A 23,917-nucleotide genomic window follows, 5' to 3' on the forward strand; every position below is an offset into this window, starting at 1 on the left:
ATCTCTGTCCCTGACAGTACAGTCACACAAGCAAAGCTGTCTGGACCCTTGGGCTGCATTTATCCATGAAGACATTTTTTTTTTCAACTTGAAGTTAAAAACCTGCAGTGAATGAAACCATAGGGAAATGCTGTGTGTGTAGTCTGTTACCCCAAAGAAAAATAAAAGTCCTGTTCTTAAGTAAGGTAGATGGCCTCGTCTTCAGACTTCCAGAAATTTTTCTGGAAGAGTAGAGGGAAGCTTCCTTCATCCGTTTAGTTCTGGCCTTCTCCAAGGTCTGTAGCTCATTCTTCCTTGAGATACCCCCACAGTCCACCCAGTGACAGCTCTCCTTCCCCTTCTTGGTCTTCAGTACTTTGGGAACTGGAGCTGTGGCTGGTGACTGAGCTCATTGATGAGCAGTGACTCCATCCTCTCATTTCACTAGTGCTTAGTCCAGATTATACTGGTCCTAGATTTCTTTTGGACTAAGTGTTACTCTGCAGCCTTGGGCTTACAATATAGAAGCTTGCTGTGCTAGGAGGGCTAGGTGACATTTTTCTTGTCACCTCTGCAGGAATCAGATATGCTTCCACACCTAGCTCTTCCTGGGGGAATCTTCAGGAACAAGTCCTTCCGAACAACTAGGACAAGTGTTTATGTAAATTTCGGCACAACTTGCCAATTTCACTGCTTATTCCAAACTTTGGGCTGGTAGCTACACTATCTAAAATGCTTTGAGAGTTCAAGTATGTGAAAGTGTTTTGGTAACTGGATATGGGGGGGCACACACCTATAATGTCAGCTAGAGATCCAAAGAGGCCTCAAAAATGAAGGGGTGACAGATGGCTCAGGGTGAGTCACTTGTTACTGTTGTGCAGGGCCCTCTGCTTTGTTCTTAGACTTGAACTCCAGTTCCAGGGGATGTGACATTGTGGGCACACTCACACCCATTGATTGCCTATTGAAAGTAGTTGGTTCTAATCTGTGGAATTCACAAACCCCTCTACCAAGTGGGAAAAGTACCCTCCCCAACCAGGATTCCACAATGTTAAAAGTCTGGGTAAGGAATGGACTATGTGCAGAGACTGCAGCCAAGCTAGGAAGGAAAACATTGCCTTGCATCATTTAATTGCTATTTATTTTCATAAACATGAGGTATTTCAAAGTGCTCTAAGGTGCAGCACTAAATATATACATTTTGAAGAAATTAAACACAGAACTTTGCCATTTTACCCAGTTCTATGCACCAAACATGAACAAATACAGTAAACAAGGAAGAAACAGGCTAGGAAAAAAAGGAATATATATATATAGTAAAATTTCTTTACAAAAGTTTCTTAGTTCAAAAAGTGATAAAGTAATATCTACTCAAAACTTCCACAACTCATTTTCATACGAAAATATAAGTATCAAATTTAGTTATGTATCAGCGTCATACTAAAGTATACAGGCCGTGTAGGAATTAGTACAGTACATAACAGATTAACAATATATTTGTATACAAAACATGCCCCTCAAACATTGAGGTATTCTTACAGTACTTAGGTGTGAACTTCCAGTCTAATACTGGCCGCAAGAGCCACCTCTCATTACCCAGGACGTATACAAAAGGCGGGTGTATCAATGGTATTTACACAAGTGTTCCCAGGGGCATCAAATGGCAACCCCTTCTGTGGCATTTGCTGGAACTTAAGCACCATTGTAAAAAGAAGGAATGACTCTGTTTGGAATCTTGGACCGGAACAAGGTGACTTCACAGCCTCCTGAAGCTCCTAGTGTCCCGAACTTCCACGGCTGTCACCAGGTGATATGGAGGAGGAAAACAAGCCACCCAGCATCCCATAAGTCAGTTTTTTTTTTCCAAGGTCATGGCAGAACCCCGCGTCCTGCCCCCTACCCAGATCCAGACTCGACAGGGGACCAATTTGAAAGTAAACCAACATTCTTAATGTCAACACAATGTTTGTTTAAAAAAAAAAAAAATCAAAATGTGCAAAGTGGCAGTGACTGTCCGTGTGGGAAACGTTTAGCAAGTCCGAGCGTGTTCGATCTTCTTTAGCAACTGCTGCTGCCTCGCCTGCAGTTTCTCCTTTTCCAGCAGGAGCTGGTGCTCGTTGGCCTGTAGGGCGTGCACGTACTCGGTGGCCTTTTTCAAGATGACCACCTTGGCGGCCTTCTCGTTCTTCACCAGCTCAGGCACATGGTCCCTGAGCGTCAGGAAGCTGGAGCGCAGGTCGTTCCGGCGCTGACGCTCCAGGATGTTGTGGTTGCGGCGGCGCTCGCTGTCCTCTGAGTCTGAGTTTCGGGGGCTCAGGCTCTTGGCTTTTGCTGGAACAACACTTTTGAGGGGGCGTGGAGAAGCCTCGCTCTTGATCTTTTTCTGCGGTGGCGCGTCCTCGCTCTCGACGTAGGGTGAGGGTGCAGCATAGTTGTGCTGCTGATGGATGGGAACACATCGCTTGAGGATCAGCTCGCCAGGCTGTGCCCGTCCCAGGCCCAGAGCGGAGGTCTTGGGACGCACAGTGATCGTGAAAGTGGTTACCGCCTTGTTGTTAGAGGAGGAACGTCTCTTCTCTACCGTGACCACATCGATTTCCTCCTCTTCATCTTCCTCCTCATCATCCTCATCATCTGAGGGGAAAAATAGTTTCTGGTTAACTGTGCGATTAACATACACTTGTTGTTTAAGTCAGCTAGGTTTGCTGATTACAACTCGGACAAGATGTACGCCCCACCCCTTTCCTTCCCTGGGTGGTGTGGGGCCAGCAGAGCACTTGTCTGATGTGGAAGGGCCCAGGACTCAACCCCTGGTGACAAACTTGAGGATGTGGCAGAAGCTCGAGGAACCCAAGCTGGAGTCAGAATGAGCCGTTGTCGGCATGATTCTGGAAAAACGCTTCAGTGTCCTCAGCGATTCAATGGGGGTAATAACCACAGTGTTTGAGTTTGGCAGACACTATGTAGACTTGGCGACAGATGCTCGGTAATAGGGGCTTTTAGCATAATCACCAGCCAGTCTGCCCCATGGATTTACTTATACACACTTCCACAGCCGCTCTTCAGACCGGAGGCTCCTCCTTTGGTAAAACCCATGGCTGGGTTTGTTTCTGCCATCCTTAAAACTCTAGGAACAATCTCATTCACTACGAAAACCTTTCCTGGTGCGAACGTGCATTGTACAGAGTAAGCAGTTTTTCATCTAGGCAGAGATCAGATCTCAATTATAAAGCTCTAATCCACAGTAGCTCCGCGTCCCAAAGGGAGCGGTGCACGAGCAAAAAAAAAAAAAAAAAAAAAGACCTGTATCGTCCTATGTGTATTCATTCTGACTTCCTCGTTTACTGCCAGGCTCGGAGAGAAAATTATGGCTTAAAAGAAAAAAATAAAAGCAAGCACGAAAACCAAAACACATCATCTGCTTAATCTAGGGAGGACCAGAAAGCTGAACAATTGTGAGGTTTCTTCTTCTAAAGCTGCAATGTTAGGCTGCTCCAGCCGGTAGGTCCCTTTAAGCCAGTGTTTTGGTTTTCAGCCAAGAAGACAGCTGTTGGAAGGAACTGCTTCCTAACAGAAAGCTGTCAAGGCACAGACATTAAAGGGACAGAGCCCTTTCAAAGTGCAGGCTTATCACCAAGTTTCCTCCCAGGAGCCTTAGAACGATCCCTCCTCAGTCCAGGAGGAAATTTAGACTTTTTATTCTTTGGCATTGTGAAAACACTGGCTTCCAAGGTCTAATAGGAGGGCTGGACCTACAGCTGGAAGGACAAGGGCAGACTGGATTTGGGTAAAGTGTGGTAGGTACTTTCACAGCCCCAAGGGGGAAAAAAAAAAAAAAAAGCTTTTTTTTTTTTTAACCCTTTCTTTCCGAGGACGGCGCAGATAAAGGCTTACAATAGAACCAATGAATCCTGAGAGTGTGTGCATTCCTTAGGAGGGGCAGTGGTAGGGACCCGCCCTCAACCTTCAAGGGCAGTGGGTTATGGCACACAACTCAGCTCAATTAGGTCAGAAATTCCAGCTAGGAAACACAACGGGACTAGTACTCAATCAAAACCGGAAAGAGGCTCTCTGAAAACGTACACAACCACTAATGCACTTGCTGCCAGCTGCTGAACTGGAGGGCGGGGGTGCCCCCATCACCCCCAGTCTTTTTGATCCTGCCTGTCTTGCGTCAGACACAACGCCGCCTGCTGGCCACGCACCAAAGGCAAACAGCCCACCACCCACGGAGGGCTCAGAGTCCTAGGGGAGGGAGGAATTGCCAGGCATTCTCTTAACTTTTGCAAGTGGGATTGTGCAGCCCTCGTCTTGCAGGGAAGTCTTTTCCCTTCCTTGACCTGGGTTAAAGGTTCCTTTCCAACGAACTAACAGATTTCTGTACAGGTAGTTTTTTGGACTCCACAGACTGACTGAGCTGGCCACCAACTTTTGCCACAGTGAGGGCAAGCCTACGGCAAGGATTCGCGAAAAAGGGGGTGGCAAATTTAAGAGAAGGTGTAGCTGGTGTTTCCAGCCTCTTCTGTCCCGAGAGGGTGGGTGAACAGAAGAGAATCACCCGCACAAATCTACGATAACAAAGGGAACGCAGCACCCCCACCTTCCCAGCCCCTAAGGAGGTAGCAAGAACTCTATTCTAGGCTTTACCTGAGTCGCTCAAGGTATCCTCTCCGGAGGTGCTGAGGGCCTTGGGCTCCCCACTGTTGGCAGGACGGCCGCCTGCACGAGCAGGAGCAGCCACCGGAGCAGTAGCCGGAACAGACACACTAGTGACCACAGCGCTGGTCGCCGGGGCGCTGGTGGGGGCAGCGGGCACCGACGCCGACTCTCGCTTGTTCACCGGGAAGGGGAAGACCACGGCGGGGTCCACACATTCTGCAGCCGGGTGGGAGAGGTCGGTAGGCAGGGTGGCCCCGGTGTGGCTAGCACTCGACGACCCACCAAGGGCACGGCCCCCGGGGCTGCTGGCACCCACTCCGGGAGCCGAACAGGCTACGCTGAGGCCCAGGGGCCCGTGGCCATGCTGTAGTTTTTCGGTCACTGCGCGCTCTAGCTTCTCTCGGGCAGAGAAGCCGCTCCACATGCAGTCCTGAAGGATGACCGGATTAGGAGTGAGGCCACCCAGTCCCCCCAGACCGAACGCATCCTCCTCGGCCGGGTTGCCCCACAGGTCGGCCTCCGGCAGCAGCATCTCCGTAGCCCAATTCGAGGGCTCCGGGCTGTGCTCTGGGAAGGCGCGGCTGGGCGACAACGGGGGCGTGGGCAGCAGCTCAAACTTCTTCCAGATGTCCTCCCCTGGTGGGGTCGAGTCGGGACCGCCGAAGTAGAAGTCATCTTCGTCCGGGTAGAAGCAGGGCTGCAGCGAGTCAAACTCGAGGTCTGGGTTCTTGCAGATCATCCCCGGCATGGTGGACGCGGTGCAGCTGGGCATAGGTTCGCCTCTCTTTTAATATCTCCGCTCTTTTTAATATGGGGGAGTGCTTCCTTCCCGTGGAGAGCAGCAGAGTCGCGCAAACCTCCAACTCTACAACCAATAGGCAAACCAAGAGAGAATGAGCCAAAGGGGTGGGTTGGTGGGGACAGGCAGTGGGAGCCCCCAATCTCTTCTGCAAGCTCCCCACAGCTCTGGAAGGTGGAGAAAGTTGAGCGTCTCCCCTACTCCCTCCTTTTGTGTACAAGCTGTCTAAGACTGGGAGTGGGAGGGGGCTTGCAGATGCAGGGGGTGGTGTGGCTCTCTGCAACTTTGGAAACTGCCGTTTCATTCACACAAGGCACTGCCGGGGGGGGGGGCGCGGGGGGGGTGTTCAAGCTGCAGATCTCAGCTTTTACTAGCGCGACTACCCCACTTGCACTAGTTGCTTAAAGGAAGTCCTTGCTCTCTAGCCCAGCTACCAGGCATGGGATTGAAGTACCTTTCATTCCCCTTTTGCAGAAATGCGATCACGGGAGCGCAAACGCTAACGGGGTTCAGGAAACTTTATTAATTATTAAGGGCCTTTCTCCAGTCAGACCAACAACAGGCACTTATATACAACCCTCTCCACCTAGAGCCTCAATCTTGGCAGATACCCTTGGTACTCATCGCTGCCTATACCTATACCCTTTCCATTTCCCTCCCTTCAGAGACCTCAACCTCTTCAACAGGAGGGGGGAAAAGCTGAACCCCATTCCTAGGAATGGTGCAGGGTCGCCGGCACGATGAGGGTCGCCGGAGAGAATCGCGTTTCCTAAGCCGGAGCAGCCGTGACCTACATTATCACTCGGGCACCTAGCTTCGCCTAACCCCTTTTCCTTCTTTCCCCGCGGCACCTTTTGGAGAACCCCAGCTTGGGGTGGGGACGCACCGGTTCCCAGTCAGCTCACACTCAGACAAATCTTGTGGAGCCGGGCGAATTTCTTTTCGCTAAAGCTATTTCTCTGCCTGGGCCAGGGCTGTAAAAAGGATTAGGGCGGGTCTCTTCCAGCCAGGGTGCCTTCGGGTGCTGAATAGGCTTTTCAGGGGGAAAAAAAAAAAAAAAAAACCCAGATGGTTTTGTTTCGGAAGCAGACACGGTGTGTTGCCCCCTTCCATCCTTCCCCCCCGAAAAGCCCGGCATATTTGGGTGCAGGGTGCAGAGCCGCGTCCAGGGGCTTGCCTAGCCGCAGCGCTCCGCCGTTCCCCGGGCGCTCGGAGCTTCGCAAGTACCGCTTCTTACCTCCCGCAGACTGCCGGGGATCCGGAGGCGACTCGGTGCTGGGGTCTCCGGGTGGGCTGAGGGGGCGGCGGCGGGAGGGGGTTGTCCTCGGGCGGCTGCAGTGTGTGCGCGCTTACGCCTGGCTAGCGCTCGTTCGGCTCCAACCCAGTTCCCAGGAGCCCCCCGCATCCACCCAGCGCGTCCAGACAGATGACTGTCACTGGCTGCGCTTTGAAGCTCGGGGGATATTATTAACTGAAAAAAATCTGACACACCCGGGGGGCGGGGAGAGAAGGGGGCTGTGGCGCAGACGAGGGGGAGGGAGAAAGGCAGAGGCAAGAGGCTTTTCCCCGCCCTCTTGATTTCCATAAAAATCAGGGGAGGCGCCAAAGCCTTTCGCGCCAAAAGCCATTTGCTTTTCTTTTTTTTTTCCCCCCTCTCTCTCTCTCTCTCTCTCTCTCTCCCCCCCCCTCTCCCCTTCCCTCCTCCCCTCCTCTCCTCTCCCCCTCCGTCCCACCCTCTCTCCCCCTCCCCCCTCTCGTTTTTCTGACTGCAAGCAGCAAAGCTGGGAAACCCGAGGAGTGCTTCCCCCTCCCTTTTGGACCCCCTGGCTTGCACCCGCTGCATTCCGTGTTTTTTTTTTTTTTTAAAGGTCTCTGGGTGTGTTCTGGGAATGGGAAAAGAGGTTTCTAGCCCAGTCCCTGCGTGGACTGCGCGCGAGTGTGTGTTTGTGTGAAAGATGAGCTCCAGGCCAAAGTGGAACAAGGCCTGGTCGAGGGGCTGTTCGTGTGTGATCTCGAAGGAAGGCGACAGGAGTGCAAAATGGGAGGCCGAGGACGCGCCCACGTAGGAACGAGACCGCAGGAGGTTTCTAGTTTCAAATTGAAAGGAAGGGGCGCCCCCCTTGTTTGAAAATAAATAAGTGCGGGCTACGAGGGTGGCGCCTTACCGCTTTCTTCGGCCGAAGGCGACACCTCGCGGAGACCAAGCAGAAAGCGGAGCCGCACCGCCCAGCCTCGGAGCCCGAGTGGGGCCACCCCCGCGAGACAATTAGCGAATCCTTGCTACCGCGGAAGGGATTGTGAAACGCGTGGAGGGACGTCCCCTAAAGTCGCGCCCACCGTTCCCAACAAAAGCTTTCCGAAGCCAGGGTTGAAATCAGGACCGCTGCATTCGTTGCCCAAATCACTGACTGCTCTGTATACCTTGAGTTCATATGGATGGTGACATCAAGGAAAGCCACCATCTATTTGGCCTCTTTGTGTCCCATTTGCCTCATTAAGAGGTGGCGTGAACAGAGAGAGCGCGACATCTTATTTAGACTAGAGCAGGGTGCGAGTATTCTTTCCTCACAGCCGAGGGCACATTTCCCTCCCTCCCTATTCCACAGCGTCTCACTTCTGTCTAGGCAAACATGCTAAAAGGTCTGTTTCCTAAATGTGGGGCTAAAAATAACTGCTCGTGCCCCACAAAACTTTCCAGGAGTAACCTGGGTCCCTGGGTGAAGCCCCTTTTCAACACACATTCTCAGTAGGGTGGGATTTACCCTTAAACCCTTAAGCTTGTTTGTGGGGAGGCATCTCCATTTCCCTCTAAATTGAAAACGACACCCCTCATTCACCTCCAGCGACCAAGAAGAGAATGCCTAGAGAATCAAGGTCAAAATGTGTATTAGCATGTGTGAAAGTCTTCCCATCTGTCCCTGAATGCCTACATAATTCTGGGGACTAAGGCAGGTTCTAGGAAGTAGCCATGAATGAGGGTAAGCCACCCTTTCAAGGGCCTTTCTTATTGGGCTCACATATGTAAAACCCATTACCTTTGCAAAAGCCTTTAACACCCTCATTTTCACACCCCTGGCCTCTTCCAAACCAAGACCTCCCGCTGAATTCTCCCTCAAGATGCTGGCTCTCTGAAAACTTTGCCGAGGATTGTAATTATACATACACAGCAGGGGCTGTATGGTAAGTGTTCCTGGATGTTGCTGGAGGTAGGCTGCATTGAAAGGAACCCTTTTAGACAGCCAGATCTGGCAGGTTAGTTTTGTTTATTAGTGGCACAGTGGGAGAGAGATAGGTGTGGCTCCCAGAACCTTCTCTTTTTGTTGTTGCTTTGGTGGTAGGGGGCGGGGGCGAGGAAAGGTGTTTCTGTTTGCTTTTTTATTTTATTTATTTATTTATTTATTTATTTATTTATTTATTTTTGTATTTTGAGACAGGATTTCTCTGTGTAGCCCTGGCTGTCCTGAAACTCACTCTGTAGACCAGGCTGGCCTAGAACTCAGAGATCTGCCTGCCTCTTCTGTTTGTTTGTTTGTTTGTTTGTGTTTTTGAGACAGGGTTTCTCTGTATAGCCCTGGCTGTCCTGGAACTCACTTTGTAGACCAGGCTGGCCTTGAACTCAGAAATCCCCCTGCCTCTGCCTCCTGAGTGCTGGGATTAAAGGCATGCGCCACCCCACCCCCCCACCCCCCCGGGCTCTGCTTGTTTTTTGAGCCGAGGTCTCATATAATCCTAGGTTACCTTGAACTCTATGTTTATTGAGGAGGATGACCTTGAATTGATCCTCTTGCCATTACCCAAACTCTGGGACTACAGGTCTGTGCCACCACATCTGGCTTCCAGAATCTTCCTCAGTACCTCAGCAGCAGACACATAAAGGACACTTTGACTTGCCTACTAGAACTCCCTCAAGCAGCAGGGGACTGGAGATGGCCTGGTTAGTTATGGATGAGGTTCTCTCTCCACACCTGTGCTCTTCACCCTGCTAAAAGATGTTTCAGAAAAGAGGGGACAGAGAGGAGGTGACCTGGTTACTTACTCTGTATGCCTCCGAGCAAATCGTTTATCTTCCCTGGACCTTAATCTCTAATCTCCTGCTCTTAATGCAAACCAGCAATTACTGAAATTACCAGCAAGTCTGAATCTGAAGGTTAGCAGAATGATAAAAGTCAGAAAGTATTTATTGGTACCTTCATTGGCAGGTGGAAAGATAAAAGACTGTGCATAGAGAAAAATGACCTAATACCCATTCTTGGTGGATTTGCCCAGAAACCCAACTATTCTTACAAGTAAATGTTGACGCACTCACTTCCAGATTCCAAGGGACACACACACAAAGGAAAGGAGTCTTTGGTGGTCTTCGAAACCAAGACTTTGTTCACAGCTTAAGACCCAATGTGGACCAGGACAACAGCTTCATGGACCTCACCTACACTAGGAAAAATAGACACACACCCAACAGGAATGGCTCCTTTAAGAATTAGAGAGTGGATCTGGTTTATAAATAAAATGATGGTGGGATGTTGCTTTTCTTTCTTTCTTCCTTTCTTTCTTCCTTTCTTCCTTCCTTTCTTTCTTTCTTTCTTTCTTTCTTTATTTCTTTCTTCCTTTCTTCCTTCCTTTCTTTCTTTCTTTCTTTCTTTCTTTCTTTCTTTCTTTCTTTCTTTCTTTCTTTCTTCCTTCCTTCCTTCCTTCCTTCCTTCCTTCCTTCCTTCCTTTCTTTCTTTCTTTCTTTCTTTCTTTCTTTCTTTCTTTCTTTCTTTCTTTCTTTCTCTTCCTTCCTTCCTTCCTTCCTTCCTTCCTTCCTTCCTTCCTTCCTTCCTTCCTTCCTTCCTATATTTCTTTCTTTACCAAATGAAATAAATAAAGACAGTTCACAGGTACACAAACCCAGGAGGATTTAATCCATGACTGGTTAGTAGACCAACAACCTCATCCAGTTTTAAGATTTCTTCTGGGACTATCTTACTGAGTCCAAACTTCTCCTGCCCAAATAAAGGCACAGTCCCTTGTACTGTACTCCAGCCCTCGTGAGGCTGAGGCAGGGAGTTCGAAGTCATCCTGGACTATGCCACAAGACCCCGGCCCAACAAAATAAAGGACTTGTAATTTTTGCTTAAAATAGTTGAAAAATCCCTGGGATCCAGTTGGTAAGCTAGCTCGGGTGGTAAGGACCCTTTCCTCTAAGTCTAACTGCCTGAGGCCCCATGCATGTGGTGGAAGGAGAGAAAAGACTCCTGCAAGCTGTCTGCTGATCTCTGCATGCATTTTGAGGCAAACAGGTCAACACATATACATACTAAAATAAAAAAAAATCCTGCAGATTAATTGACATTTATTTTTTTAAAAGTCAGGGATGGGGAGGACGATGAGGAAGTATTGTATGAAAGAAAAAAAGACAAAGGAGGAAGAGGAGAAAAGAAAACTTACATTCTGCATTGCACAAAAAAAGTAAGATATGAAAATAGGTTGGATTTTAAGATTTGATTGCAAAAAGTAGAACTATCAAAACAGACAGATTAGCATAGTAGAAAATACACTTAACAATATGTCAGTGGATGGGAGGCTCACACATCTGAGGTCTGAAGGACGGTCAAATGACTGAGACTCATGCAGTGTCCCGGGATGCCTAGCCTTCTGGGAGCTGAGGGAAAGAAAGCAGGTCTGACTTTATCAGACCAATACAGTCTCAGGTATTATTAACCCTGTCTGGAAGTGGCCCACAGAATAGGTCAGGGAGAGTCTACCTTGGCTGGGTGTCACAGAGTTAATCTCCACTGGGAGATAAGAAACTGGCAAGTAGATTCAGAACAACCAAGCTGCCTTGGGAGGATGTCTTTATGTAGATAAGGGGTACGGAGAACAGCTAAGCCTACACTTGCAGTTTCCAACTCCGTCGCCCCTTGAGTTCATCAGCTCTCAAAAATGTCATATTTGGGATGGCACTTCCTGAGTGCCCTCACAGGCAAAGGTTATATTCCTCGTTCAGGAAGGGATCCTAGAAACTGAATGGAGGTAAAGAAAAGCCAGAGAGGAATGTGGCTCCAGGATATGAATAGGCAATTTGCCAAACAGGAAATGCAAATTGAGTACCAACAAGAAAATGGGCTACTTCACCTGACTCGGGACAATCCAAATTAAATCTAAGGGAGATTAAAAATTCAGTCTAGCAGATTGCTTCAAAACGGTGGTGAGGCTGGAGAGTGAGAGATAGGAACACTTTCATACACCACTGCTGCTTCTGTCCCAAAAGTAGAAAGAATTCCACTCTAGAATCACCCCAAAAGAGATAATAAAGCAAGAGCTGTTGAAATGTCTTTAGTGGATAAAGGAACCTGCGGCCAAGCCTGGCAACTTGAGTTTGATCCCTGGGTCCCACATAGTGGAAGGAGAGAATCAGCTGCTTAAAGCTGTCCTATGATCTCACCCAGTCCTTAAAATAAATAAGTGTGCAATGTAAAATAGTTTTTAAAACGCCTGAAGATAACAGAGCATACCTGTAAACATCAACACTTGGGAGGGAGAATTGGGAAGATTTACAAATTTGAGGCTAATGTGGTGTCTTTAGCAAGATCCTGTCTCAAACAAACAAACAAACAAACAAACAAAAAACAAAAACAAAACCACACCACAACAACAACCAAACTGAGACTCCATTAGTGACATTCATCTTTAATCCCAACACTCAACATCGGGGGCCAAAGAAGGTAGATTTATGTAAATTGAGACTAGAGTGGTTTACAGACTAAGTCATACCCTGGGTGAAGGGAGGGAAGAAAGGAGGGAGGGAGAGAGGGACAGAGAGAGGGAGGGAGGGAGAGAGAGGAAGAGGAAGAGGGGGGAGAGAGAGAGAGAGAGAGAGAGAGAGAGAGAGAGAGAGAGAGAGAGAGAGAGAGAGAGAGAGAGAGATTAAGACAAATCACCAAGAATATGTAATGCTTCAAGGTTGTCAATAGCAAAAACACTGTAAGACTTCTTAGTGCCTATCAACAAGCAGGGTATGTTGCGTGTGATCCTAGTGCTATTGTGGCTGAGTCTAAAGAAATGCAAATTTGGTATTAGCCTGAGCTAACTAATCAGGCCAACCTAGGTTACATATAGAAGTTGAAGGCTTGCCTTGGTGGTATAGCAAAATCCTATCTTAAGACAAAGACACCCTCCCCCCATGCCACCAACACACACACAGTAGGGCCAGCAGGATGGCTTATTGGATAAAGGTACTTGCTACCAAGCACAGCACCCTGAGTTGGTTCCCTGGGACCTGCATGGTGGAAGAGGAAAACTGACTGCCACAAAATTGTCTTTTGACTTTCACAGGCATGCTGTAGCATGAGTGACACCCCTACCCCCTCCAATAATAATACTTTCCCAGAACCAACAACATATGGTACTCTTTCAACAGCGCTGGGCAGAGATAGCAAGCTATACTCTCTAGTAAGCCTTACAGTCTTGAGGATAAACACCAGATACTCTACAGTGCACTGTGCTGCCAGGCTATGCTGCTTGCTAGATTTTGAGATATGCTTATTTGTTTTTAAGTGTATATATCAGTATAGCATACATATATATTTTTCTGATGCCAGGAATTGGACCCAAGGGTCTTCTTCATGCTAAGTAAATACATGCTCCATTATTAAGTTACTCCTAGCCAAGGTTAATCACTTTAAATACACTTGAAAAACAAACAAACAAGAAACTCAACTTGTAGTGGTTTTGTTGGGGTACACATGCCACCTAAATCAGAAAGCACATGTAGGGGCTGGAGAGATGGCTCAGCTGTTAAGACCATTTGGCTGCTTTCCCAGAGGAACTAGGATCTTTTCCTAGTCCCACACGGTGTCTTAGAGCTGCCCGTATCTCCATTTCCAGGAGATCCCGTATAAGTAATAATAACTATTGCTGTTATTTTAAAAGAAGCATGTATAATATACTAAAGAATTTAATGTACAGTCACTAAAAAGAAAACATTTTATCTACCGTAAACAATGACTTTGAAACTATGAGAACAGGAAAGGGTAAGAAAGATTGCTGAGAGGGCTCAGTGGATTGCTGCCACACCTGCCAACTTGAGTTTGATCTCAGGATCCACGTGGTAGAAAGAGAGAAAGAATTCCTGTAAGTCACCCTCTAACCTCCAAGGATGTACCCTGGCATACACAGACCCCTGCAGCATACCCAAACTAAATAAATATAATCAAAATTATAAAGAAAAGGATCAAAGGATGGATCAGCGTGTCTGGCATTTGAAATATATGTGTATTTACATCTATCTATAATACCTGTGATGGTGAGATTAATTATCAACTAGACACAACCTAGAATCATCTGGGCAGGGAGTCTTGATGAGAGATTGTCTAGGTCAGGTTGGCCTGTGGGTATGTCTGTGAGTGATTGCCTCAACTGATGTGGGAAGACCTCGCCCACTGTGGGTGGTACCGTTCTCTGGGATTGGGTTCTGAACTGTATTCGAGTGGAGACAGTGAACTGAATGTCAAGTATATTTCATTCGCCCTCTGCTCTTGACTGTGGATGTACCAGCCCTTTGAACTTCTTGCTGCCTTGACTACCCTGCTGTAGTGAACTGTAACATGGGCTTGTGAGCTAAAATAAACCCATTCTTCCCCATTGTTGCTTGTTTTGTTTTGTTTGTTTTGATTAGAATAACATTCGGGATTGGGTGGTGGTGGTGCCTTTCTCTCTCTCTCTCTCTCTCTCTCTCTCTCTCTCTCTCTCTCTTTCTTAGTTTTTCGGGACAGGGTTTCTCTGTGTAGCCCTGGCTGTCCTGGAACTCGCTCTGTAGACCAGGCTGGCCTCGAACTCAGAAATCCACCTGCCTTTGCCTCCCAAGTGCTGGGATTAAAGGCGTGCATCACCATGCCCGGCCTAAACTACCCTTAAGTCTATGTTTTCCTACCCAGATTTGCTGTTACCTTTCCAGACTACCTGCCACTGAACTCAACGTTGAAGGGTTCAGAGAGGCTGAGATGAGGCAAATTAGGTGGTAGCTGAATTTGAATCACAAGCTGACCACTACAGCCGAATGAAGTTTATAATATTTGAGGTGCCCCACCAAACTAGGCGCACGTATTTTGCCATTGGAGGCTGGAGGAAATTTCAAAGCTAGCATTGAGAGAGTTTAGCCAAGGGTGAGTGTGTGACTGAGGAGTTGTATCGGTAACATCATTAAAAAAAAAAATCCTAGGATGTGTATTACAAAGGTAAACGAATCCTGATCCTTGGGATAGACTTATTGGTAGGATTTTTTGGTATCAAGCACAGGCACCAGGACCTCCAAACTTTTTGGATTCGCAGCGACTGGAGGTCAGCTACAAGAAGGGTCCATTCATACTGGATGAGGCTATCTTTGCTCTCCTTCTTAGAGGCTTCATCCATTCACGTAGATGAGCCCGTTTCCTCGTTTGCAGTGGGCCACAGCAGTGACTGTCTTCTTTTGTCCGAAGACCTGCACGGATTGCAGCGGATCCTTGGACAGCACAGCTACAAGTACTATCTCAAGCTTCTCACCGAGCAGTGCCACCACCGGAAAAGGGCACTGGAAAAGGGTGGTAACACCATTTTATCTTTTTTTTTTTAATGTGTATTTTTAAAAGTTTTTTTTCTTTTTAATTTCTTTTTTTATTTATATGAGTACACTGTAGCTGTCTTCAGACACACGTTGCTGGGAGAGCAACTCAGGACCCCTGGAAGAGCAGTCAGTACTCTTAACCTCTGAGCCATCTCTCCAGCCCGGTAACACCATTTTAAATGCTTGTTCTAATCATAGTTGTAAGGCAGCCGTTAACAAGCAAGATTTGACTACTCGTCCTCAATAGACCAATGATGCAGTCTAGCAATGGTGGAAAACAGAGGTGCATTCAATGTGATCACATCAGAGAGAGAAACAAATATAAAGGGGTTCAATGACCCCCCTTCCCCATCCCAGGCCCTCAGTCCATCTTCGATGTCCAGACAGGTATAGGACTAAACGGAAGGAAACAGGTATTTGTGACACAAGAGTCCTGGTCTTTCCCACCCACTTTTGAGGCAGCATTGTCTCAGCTCCATTTTCTCTTGCAAGGTGCTCTAATATCAATTTGCAAGAACTCTGTGAGATCTGTACAATCACTTCCCTGAAGACAAGCTCCCTCTCTGGCTGGAACCAGGACTCAAGGCTCTTTCTTCCCCTAAAGTGAAACTCCTGGGGGAAATTCCAACTTCTTGGGCACAGTGACACAAGGGTCCCTTTAGAATTGGGTTGAGGACAAGACACCCTAAAATGTGGCATTTGGCTTGCCAACTAAAGTCTTCATAATTTTTCTTTGCTCTCCTATCTCATAGCACCAAAGCATAGAAAAGTTTTCTCTGAATCCCCTTTACCTACCTTGGACAAGATCCTTCTGGATGAATTTGATTGTCCTGAACCCCTGTCCTGGAACAATATCATGAGGGAGATTGGGTTAGATAATCCAAAACATCACCTCCACCCCCACGGAGTCATAGGCGCTCACCTGTTCATCAGGCCCTTTCATCCTCCTGTTCCCTCACCCATCATTTATTTTCTACCAAGTTGAATACTTCCTCTCTCCCCTAGGAAGAGTCTGTAGGCTTCAGAATTTCATTAGGTTGTTGGATGTTCATGTTTTGATCTTGTGATTCTCCCAAGCACATAGTGATCGGCAGGCAAAATTGAACTAGAATCCGTTTATCTCATAGACTTAGTCATACAGGCTTCAGAGGACGAAAGGAATAATAAAAAAGCAAGTGATACTAACAAGACCTAGCCAGCCTTTTCTTCTTTCAGTGCTACCAGTTTACTGATTGAAAAAACGGGAGAGTCTTGTAAGCTGTGGACTCAAGGGCTGTCTGTTTCCTGGATGGCAGCTTCAAGAGACACCCAGACTTGACACACAGTGATGCCTTCTCTCAACCTAAGAACATTCCAGACACTTGGGAAGAGAAATGAGACGAAGGGAGTAAGAATTATGCACTGTGGAAAGCTAAGTGGATAGACCACAATTTTGTTGCAGGGTTGGAAATTCTATAACCCCCATTCTCTTAAAAGATGTCCTTGGAGACTGGCAGCTCTGGGGGTGGGGTAGAGTGTTATAGCCCTTGCAGGCTCTCCAAATGTGTAGAGAGCATCAGGCATCCCCTTTGTTTTGTTCTTGGGGTACCATTCTCATCTGGAGACCCCAGAGGGCTACAGGGAATTCTGATTCCAGATCTGGCTCTCCAATCACTTTCTCAAAATCTCCTGGGAGAAGCAGTCTTCCTCTACCTTTGTTCTTTGTGGGATTATTTCCCAGGTGCCTTTGCAGGATGGTGGCCTGGCCAGCTTTACCTGCTACTATTTTTAGAGCTTCTTCTCCAGTGGTCAGAATGTTAGATGTCCAGTCTCACCCAAAGCCTCTTGTGGATTGCACTTTCTTCCTAGGGTAGATGTAGGCCCCCTTCACTGCAGGGTTCACCCTGACCCTTAGAAGGAACTGGGTAAAATAGTTAGAACCTGCCTGGGGATCTTTCAGTTGTTTTCTGAGTTTAGCTCAGGACTGATGATAATTATCTGCGATTCCATCAGCTCATTTCTAGAAACAGCTGCTTCTGGCCCAGTAACCCTTTCCCTTTCTTCTCTGCTCTTTCAAATTCTTTCCTCAGAGCTCAGCCTGAGGCTCTCCTAGAAGCTACATAGCCTCCCTTCTCCAGACTTGCTGTCTCTTCTTCTTCCAAATCTTAAACCTCTGTTGCCTGTGTTACATGAAAATGTAGCTCCTTTAGCAGGACCTGCAATTCTGAACACTGGAGCCCTCTGCACCCTGACTTTGCATTCCATCACAGCTGCAGAAGCAAATGGTGGGTGGGAAAAGCCTAGCCCTGGGATCTTGGATCATCATGCTTATTTCTGGGATATGTGGCATGGATCAAATCCCATGATTTGTTTATACTAGAAACTCACCAAGGTTTGGCTACATCCCTCCCTTCCAGCCCTTCCACGGGGTTACCAAGAAGCTTATGTCGGGAGCATGCAGCTGGGACTGCAATGATCCTTCTACAATGGTTCCTTTTTTTTTTTTTTAAGATTTATTTATTATTATATCTAAGTACACTGTAGCTGTCTTCAGACACACCAGGAGAGGGCATCAGATCTCATTACAGATGGTTGTGACCCACCATGTGGTTGCTGGGATTTGAACACAGGACCTTTGGAAGAGCAGTAGGTGCTCTTAACTGTTGAGCCATTTCTGGTTCCCTTTTAAAACAATGGTTAGGAATTCTTCCTCCAGACATGTCCTCTTCCTGGGCTGCGCTTCTCCCTCTTAGCTTGTCCAGGAACCCAAGTAACTTTAGACCTGGGACAAGAAACATAAAGTGTAAGGATGGTAACACAAAGCTGGAGACGGATGAACTGGAGTTCTTCAAGCCTAGGTTGGAGTCTTGTTTGTTTGTTTGTTTGTTTGAGATAGAGTTTCTCTGTATAGCCCTGGCTGTCCTGGTACTTACTCTGTAGACCAGGCTGGTCTTGAACTCAGAAATCCACCTGCCTCTGCCTCCCAAAGTGCTGGGATTAAAGGCATGTGCCACCACTGCCTGGCTGAAGAATCATGCATGAACCATTTAATGTCTCTTGGCCTCAGTTTCCTGGTTCATAGGTGGGAAAGATCACCCCCATTTCACACACACACATACCCAAATGCTTTCATACCACAGAGGGGATATGGGGTTCATGAGTCAAAGGTACTTGTCCATTTTGGGTTTCCATAACAAAACACCTGAAGCAAAATACTTTATGTAATAAAGAACATACTGACTTTCCCTCATGGCTTTCTTCCAAGATGGAAGGGCCAGATCTGTTGAAACCTTCCTGCTGGTAAAATCCTCAGGAAGTGAAGTACATCATGAGCTAAGAGAAACAGAGTGGTCAGGAAGCCCAGCAAAATTAATTTTTATAATCTATTATCCCCCTAATCAACCCATTAATCCATCAGTAGATCAATCCATTCTTGTGTCTAGAACTCTAGTCACCTCTTAAAAATCCCATATCATTTTTGTTCCTTTTGCTGCCTCCTCCTCCTCCTCCTCCTCTTCTTTTTGAGAGAAAGTCTCTCTGTATAATCTTGGCTGTCCTGGAACTCACTCTGGAGACAAGGCTGTCCTCAAATTCAGAGATCCATCTGGCACTACCTAGCAAGTGCAGGGACTAAAGGCATGTGCCACCACTGCCCGGCCATGGTTTTACTTCTTAATAGCTCATAATATGGATTAAATTTCAACATAAGTATTATGGTTGGATGTCTCCTAAATGACCATGTATGATGGCACTATTCCTAGATGGCCCTGCTGAAAAGTTGACAATATAAGGAATCTTAGAGGTCTTTGAGCCGCCTAAAAGATGACTCTGGCCCCTGTACCTTTTCCCTTTCTATTTTTCTCCATATGAAGTAAGCAATGCTACTTGTGTTACTTGCCATTGTCTTCTGGCATCTCCACAATCTAAAAGCAGAGTTAATGGAACAACCACTGCTGCCTCTAACACCATGAGCCAATCAAATCCTTCCCTTTATAAAGTTGATTGTCTCTGGCATTTTCTTCTGTGACAGAAATCTAACACCAAACCCTGTGCTGAGAAGTAGATCTGTTAGCGCCATCTGTGATGTGGAGGAGTGGGTTTATGAGACGAGTTTGCAAATTCTTGGAGGACCTGACTAGAGGAGGTCTAGCCTAGTAGTATAGATGGGTGAGTGAGTCTTAGGGTTGATTTATTTGGTTCTTTATTGGTTACTTTTCTGCTGCCATGATAAAACACCGTGACCAAGACAACATATAGAAGGAAGAGTTTATGAGATTTCTAGTTTCAGAGGGTTAAGAGCCTGTGATGGTTTGTATATGCTTGGCCCAGGGAGTAGCACTATTATGAGGTATAGCCTTGTAGGTGTGTTACTGTGGGTGTGACTTTAAGACCCTTATCCTAGCTGCCTGGAAGTCAGTATTCTGCTAACAGCCTTCAGATGAAGATATAGAACTCTCAGCTCCTCCTGCACCATTCCTGCTTGGATGGTGCCATGTTCCCACCTTGATGATAATGGACTGAACTTCTGAACCTGTAAGTCAGCCCCAATTAGATGTTGTCCTTATAAGAGTTGCCTTAGTCATAGTGTGTGTTCACAGCAGTAAAGCCCTAACTAAGATAGAGCCTATCTCGGAAGGGAGACATGGTGTCAAGCAGGGGTAGGAAGGTGAGTGCTCACAGCTTTCAATGTAAGCAGGAAACAGAAAGAAAACGGGAAGCAGCCTGAGGCCTCAGACTCTCAAGACTTAACTCCAGTGACTACTTCCTATATCAAGATCAGATTTAATAAACCCCTCCAAACAGTGTTACCAATGGGAGACCAAATAATTAAATATGTGAGCCTATGGGAACATTCCTACTCAAACCGTGGGGCAGCTCAATAGAATGTGGATCACTAAGGTTGTGCTGATGAGGTTCTAGATGACAGTGTGGACATTCCTAAGGATTGGAATGGAGTCCATCCTTCTTATGATGTGCTGAAGAATCTGAAGGTGTATAATCAATGCCCTAAGACTTTTCTGGAGGCCAAATTTAAAGTCGATCAGTGCGTTTCCAGGCAGAGGATCTTTCAAGACAATAAAATTTGACTGCTACAGAGGTATTTTCAGTGCCTTTAGTCAGGCCCCAAAAGTCTCAAAAGCAGATGGAGTTGAAATGGACATGGTGCAGTCATGTGTTATGGTTTCTGTTGCTAACACAAAGAGGCCATGGGCTTGGCACTGGGCTAACTGAAGCAGTGCCCGAGCATCTCAGAAACCACATATATGAAGTTTAAATGAGAATAGCCACACAGGCTGAGTTCTTAAAGGCATACTTCACCAGCTCGTGGAACTAGTTGAGGACTGGGAGGTGTGGCCTTGGTGGAGGAGCTGTCTTACTAAGAATGGGCTTTGAGAGTTCAAAAGCCCACATGATTTCAGGTGAGTGTTCTCTGTTCCCCGCTCCCTCTATGTCTGTCTCAGGCTTGTGTATTACATGTAAGCTCTCAGCTGTTGCTCCAGTCCTATACCTGCATACCAACCCCCAAGCTCCTCGCCATGATGGTCATAGACTCTAAGCCTCTGGAACTGTGAGTCCCTAATTTTCTTTTATACATTTCCGTGGCCATGGGGTTTTGTCATATGAAAAGAAAAGTAACTAAGACACTATGTTGCCCGGTGGTGGTGGTGGCGCATGCCTTTAATCCGAGCAATTGGGAGGCAGAGACAGGCTGATTTCTGAGTTCAAGGCCAGCCTGGTCTACAAAGTGAGCTCCAGGACAGCCAGGGCTATACAGAGAAACCCTGTCTTGAAAAAAAAAAAAATATATATATATATAAAAGAAAAAAAGACACTATATTAACACAGGGGGTGGAGCTGATTTAATTTTATATTTTCCATTGGTGACAGAGAAGTGCTCAAAGGAGTTCAGGAATCCAGCATTGGCTTAAGATTTATCTCTCTGTGGTCAGCCTACAAAACACTTAGAGGCTACATGATTCAGGTAGGCTAATATGCAGCTTGCTCTTGTGGAAGACCCTGTTGTGGTCCACATGACAATACCATGGCCAGTTTTGTAGGTACACAGAATTCAACTGTAATGAGGCCATGCCAGCTTCTGCTAAGATTTGAAGGGATGTGAATTGTAAGGTTGCAATCTCTACTAGCAGCTGCAGTGGAGAGATGCATGGGACTTTAAGAGGAAAACTGAACCTGCAAGGGAGACCCCAGAAGACAGAGGTGACAACATTCTATACCTGCCAAGGGAAGCTGCAGGTATCTGCCAAATATAGAACCTGTGATGTAAATCTGCTTTGTTAGACTTAGAACTACATGAGAACTCACCTCTAAGTGTGACTGTGAGTGTGTTTCTATAGAAGAGGCATGATCCACCCTGAATGTAGGCAGCAGCATTGGTGGACTGAATGAAAAGGAGGAGAGAGCAGAGCAGCAGAATTCATCTCTCTCTGCTTTCAGATTGAGGAGGAAATGTGAACAGACACCTCATGCTGTACCTTCCCTACCATGAAAGGCTGGATGCCTTAGAACTGTAAGGCAAAACCAGTCTTTCTTCCCTTGTATTGGATCTTTTCTGGTCACAACAATGAGAATTGAGTAACCCAGAATATTGGTGCTGAAGAAGTGAGGCTGTTAATATGATAAACCTATACTGTTCGTAGGCCATTGGTTTATAGGAAGAACGTGGGATTTGGAGATGTGGACTAGGGAAGCTATGGAATTCTGTAAATAGCACTTAATGAGTCACCATAGTGAGGGGTCAGAAGACTGAAATGACAAGGGAAAAACAAAGAGAAGAAGCTCGGCTCATGGGGTTTCGGGGGAGGGGGAGCAACAAGAACTCTATCATGAATGAGTGGACTATCAGGCATTCACATTATAGTCTAGCAAAAAGTATGGCTTCACTTGGTCCGTGTCCTGAGTATTTGAAGGAGACTTGTGTGTGTGTGTGTGTGTGTGTGTGTGTGTGTGTGTGTGATATATATGTGTGTGTGAATGTATATAAAATAATGGAATAAATTATTTTGGTGGAGGAAATTTTAAAACAGCATAGCTTTACAGCTGTGGCATGATTACTTCTCACTAGTCTTTCTCAGTTCTGCAATGAGAGAGCAGAAAGACATGAAAATGTGCCATTCAATGAAGGGAGAGGTGTTAGCAAGTGTGAGATTGAGGCCAAGAATGGGGCAGAAAAAGCCGATGTGTTTGTTGAAGAGATTAATACCATTAAAGTGATATCTTCAGCTCTTTCCTGCACAACAGGAAAGGTGCCCCAAGGATAGGACATTATCCACATTAAAAAAAAAAAAGATTTATCATGTGTTTTGCTTACATGCATATCTGCAGGCCAGAAGAGGATACCATATTTCAATATAGATGGTTATGAGCCATCATGTGGTTGCTGGGAATTAAACTCAGGATCTCTGGAATAGCAGCCAGTGTTCTTGAGCCATCATTCTAGCCCGTGACACTCTAACTTTAAAAATACAAATAAGGGCTGGTGAGATGGCTCAGTGGGTAAGAGCACCCGACTGCTCTTCCGAAGGTCCAGAGTTCAAATCCCAGCAACCACATGGTGGCTCACAACCATCCATAATGAGATCTGACGCCCCCTTCTGGTCTGTCTGAAGACAGCTACAGTGTACTTACATATAATAATAAATAAATAAATCTTTAAAAAAAATACAAATAGATTTCAAAAGAGAGAGCCCAAACTGAGACTTCTACCATAGGGCTTCTCTGTTAAAAAATAACCATCTAGGAAAACATTACTCAGGGTTAGCCTCAGCCACGAAGACCTCTACAGCCCTGGTCCTGGAAATCATGGTGCACCTTGAGCTTCCAGTAGAGCCTGGTAAGGTCTCCCACAGGGTAATGTTATGGAGGCTTTGATAATGCAAGAGTGAAGGGGTCATGGACACTTGCATCAAGGTTCCAAAAAGCCACTTAGGACAGTCAGGGCTGGATCCTCTGCAAGGAGGTCCTGAGAGCCCATTGTGTGAAGGTGTGAGAGTGAACACTAAACTGCAGAGAAAACTGGAAGATGCTGGAGATGACAGGGTCCTGGGACAATAATAATGGCTCCTTCCTTGTCATATGCATGATTGGTGTCGACTAGTAGACCTGATACCCACTTGTAACTATAGAGTGTTAACTACACAAAAATATCCCTGCTTGTTCCTCATGCTCTAAATTGTGTTATTCAGATTATTTTCCCACCTGCTATCCACTATCTGCCATCCTTCAGAGATGAGAAACTCAGAACTCAGGTTAAAAATTTCAATCAAATTCCACAGCTTGTCTTCTTTAAAAACGCTCTTTAAGACAGGCTCTACAAGGGGAGTGTTTACTTCCTTGTCCATTTGGTTTTAGAAATAGTGTCTTGATAAACCTGAACTCACATCTTCCTGCCTCCATAGCACGACTGTCTTATATCTTTGAGACAGAGTCTTGTGTAAACCAAGCTAGCTTTGAATGGTCTGTGTAGCAGAGAATAGCTTTAATCTTCCTTCTTCCATCTCTCAAGTACCATGTACCACCTGATATAATTCACTAAATGCTGGGAATGGGAGCCTTGGCTTCATACTGCCAGACAAACATTCTTCCAACTGCATCATATCCTTAGCTGAATACTGGATTTTAAATTAAGAAAATTGTAAGCATCAACAGACACTTAAAACATATGGCCTTGAGATATATCTTAATTATAACTGTTTATGTCTATTTTTAAAGGGTTATTGCATTTATTTATCTTGTATTCTGCATTGTATGTATGTGTGTGGGTGCTGGCATGCCATAACATGCATGTAGAAATCAGAGGATAACTTTCTTCAGTCTGTTGTTCTCTTTCTCCACTGTATGTTTCCCAGGGAGCAAACTCAGGTCATCAGGCTGAGCAGTAAGTGCCTTTACCCACTGAG

The 23,917-nt window shown here is 46.3% G+C and overlaps 1 protein-coding gene across 1 annotated transcript; it reads right to left on the minus strand.

Moving 5' to 3' along the window:
- Positions 1–1,117: 1,117 nt before the first annotated feature.
- Mycn (MYCN proto-oncogene, bHLH transcription factor) lies at positions 1,118–6,837 on the minus strand. Its single transcript, XM_021179477.3, has 3 exons — positions 6,675–6,837; positions 4,627–5,503; positions 1,118–2,613 (listed from the first exon to the last, which is right to left on the minus strand). Exons 2-3 carry the CDS (start codon positions 5,408–5,410, stop codon positions 2,009–2,011), a joined length of 1,389 nt encoding a protein of 462 aa, XP_021035136.1. The 5' UTR covers positions 5,411–5,503; positions 6,675–6,837; the 3' UTR covers positions 1,118–2,008.
- Between the last annotated feature and the right edge of the window lie 17,080 nt (positions 6,838–23,917).

The sequence above is a fragment of the Mus caroli genome, unplaced genomic scaffold, assembly GCF_978045245.1.
Source record: "Mus caroli unplaced genomic scaffold, Mus_caroli_1 scaffold_14, whole genome shotgun sequence".
Taxonomy (NCBI): Eukaryota; Metazoa; Chordata; class Mammalia; order Rodentia; family Muridae; genus Mus; species Mus caroli.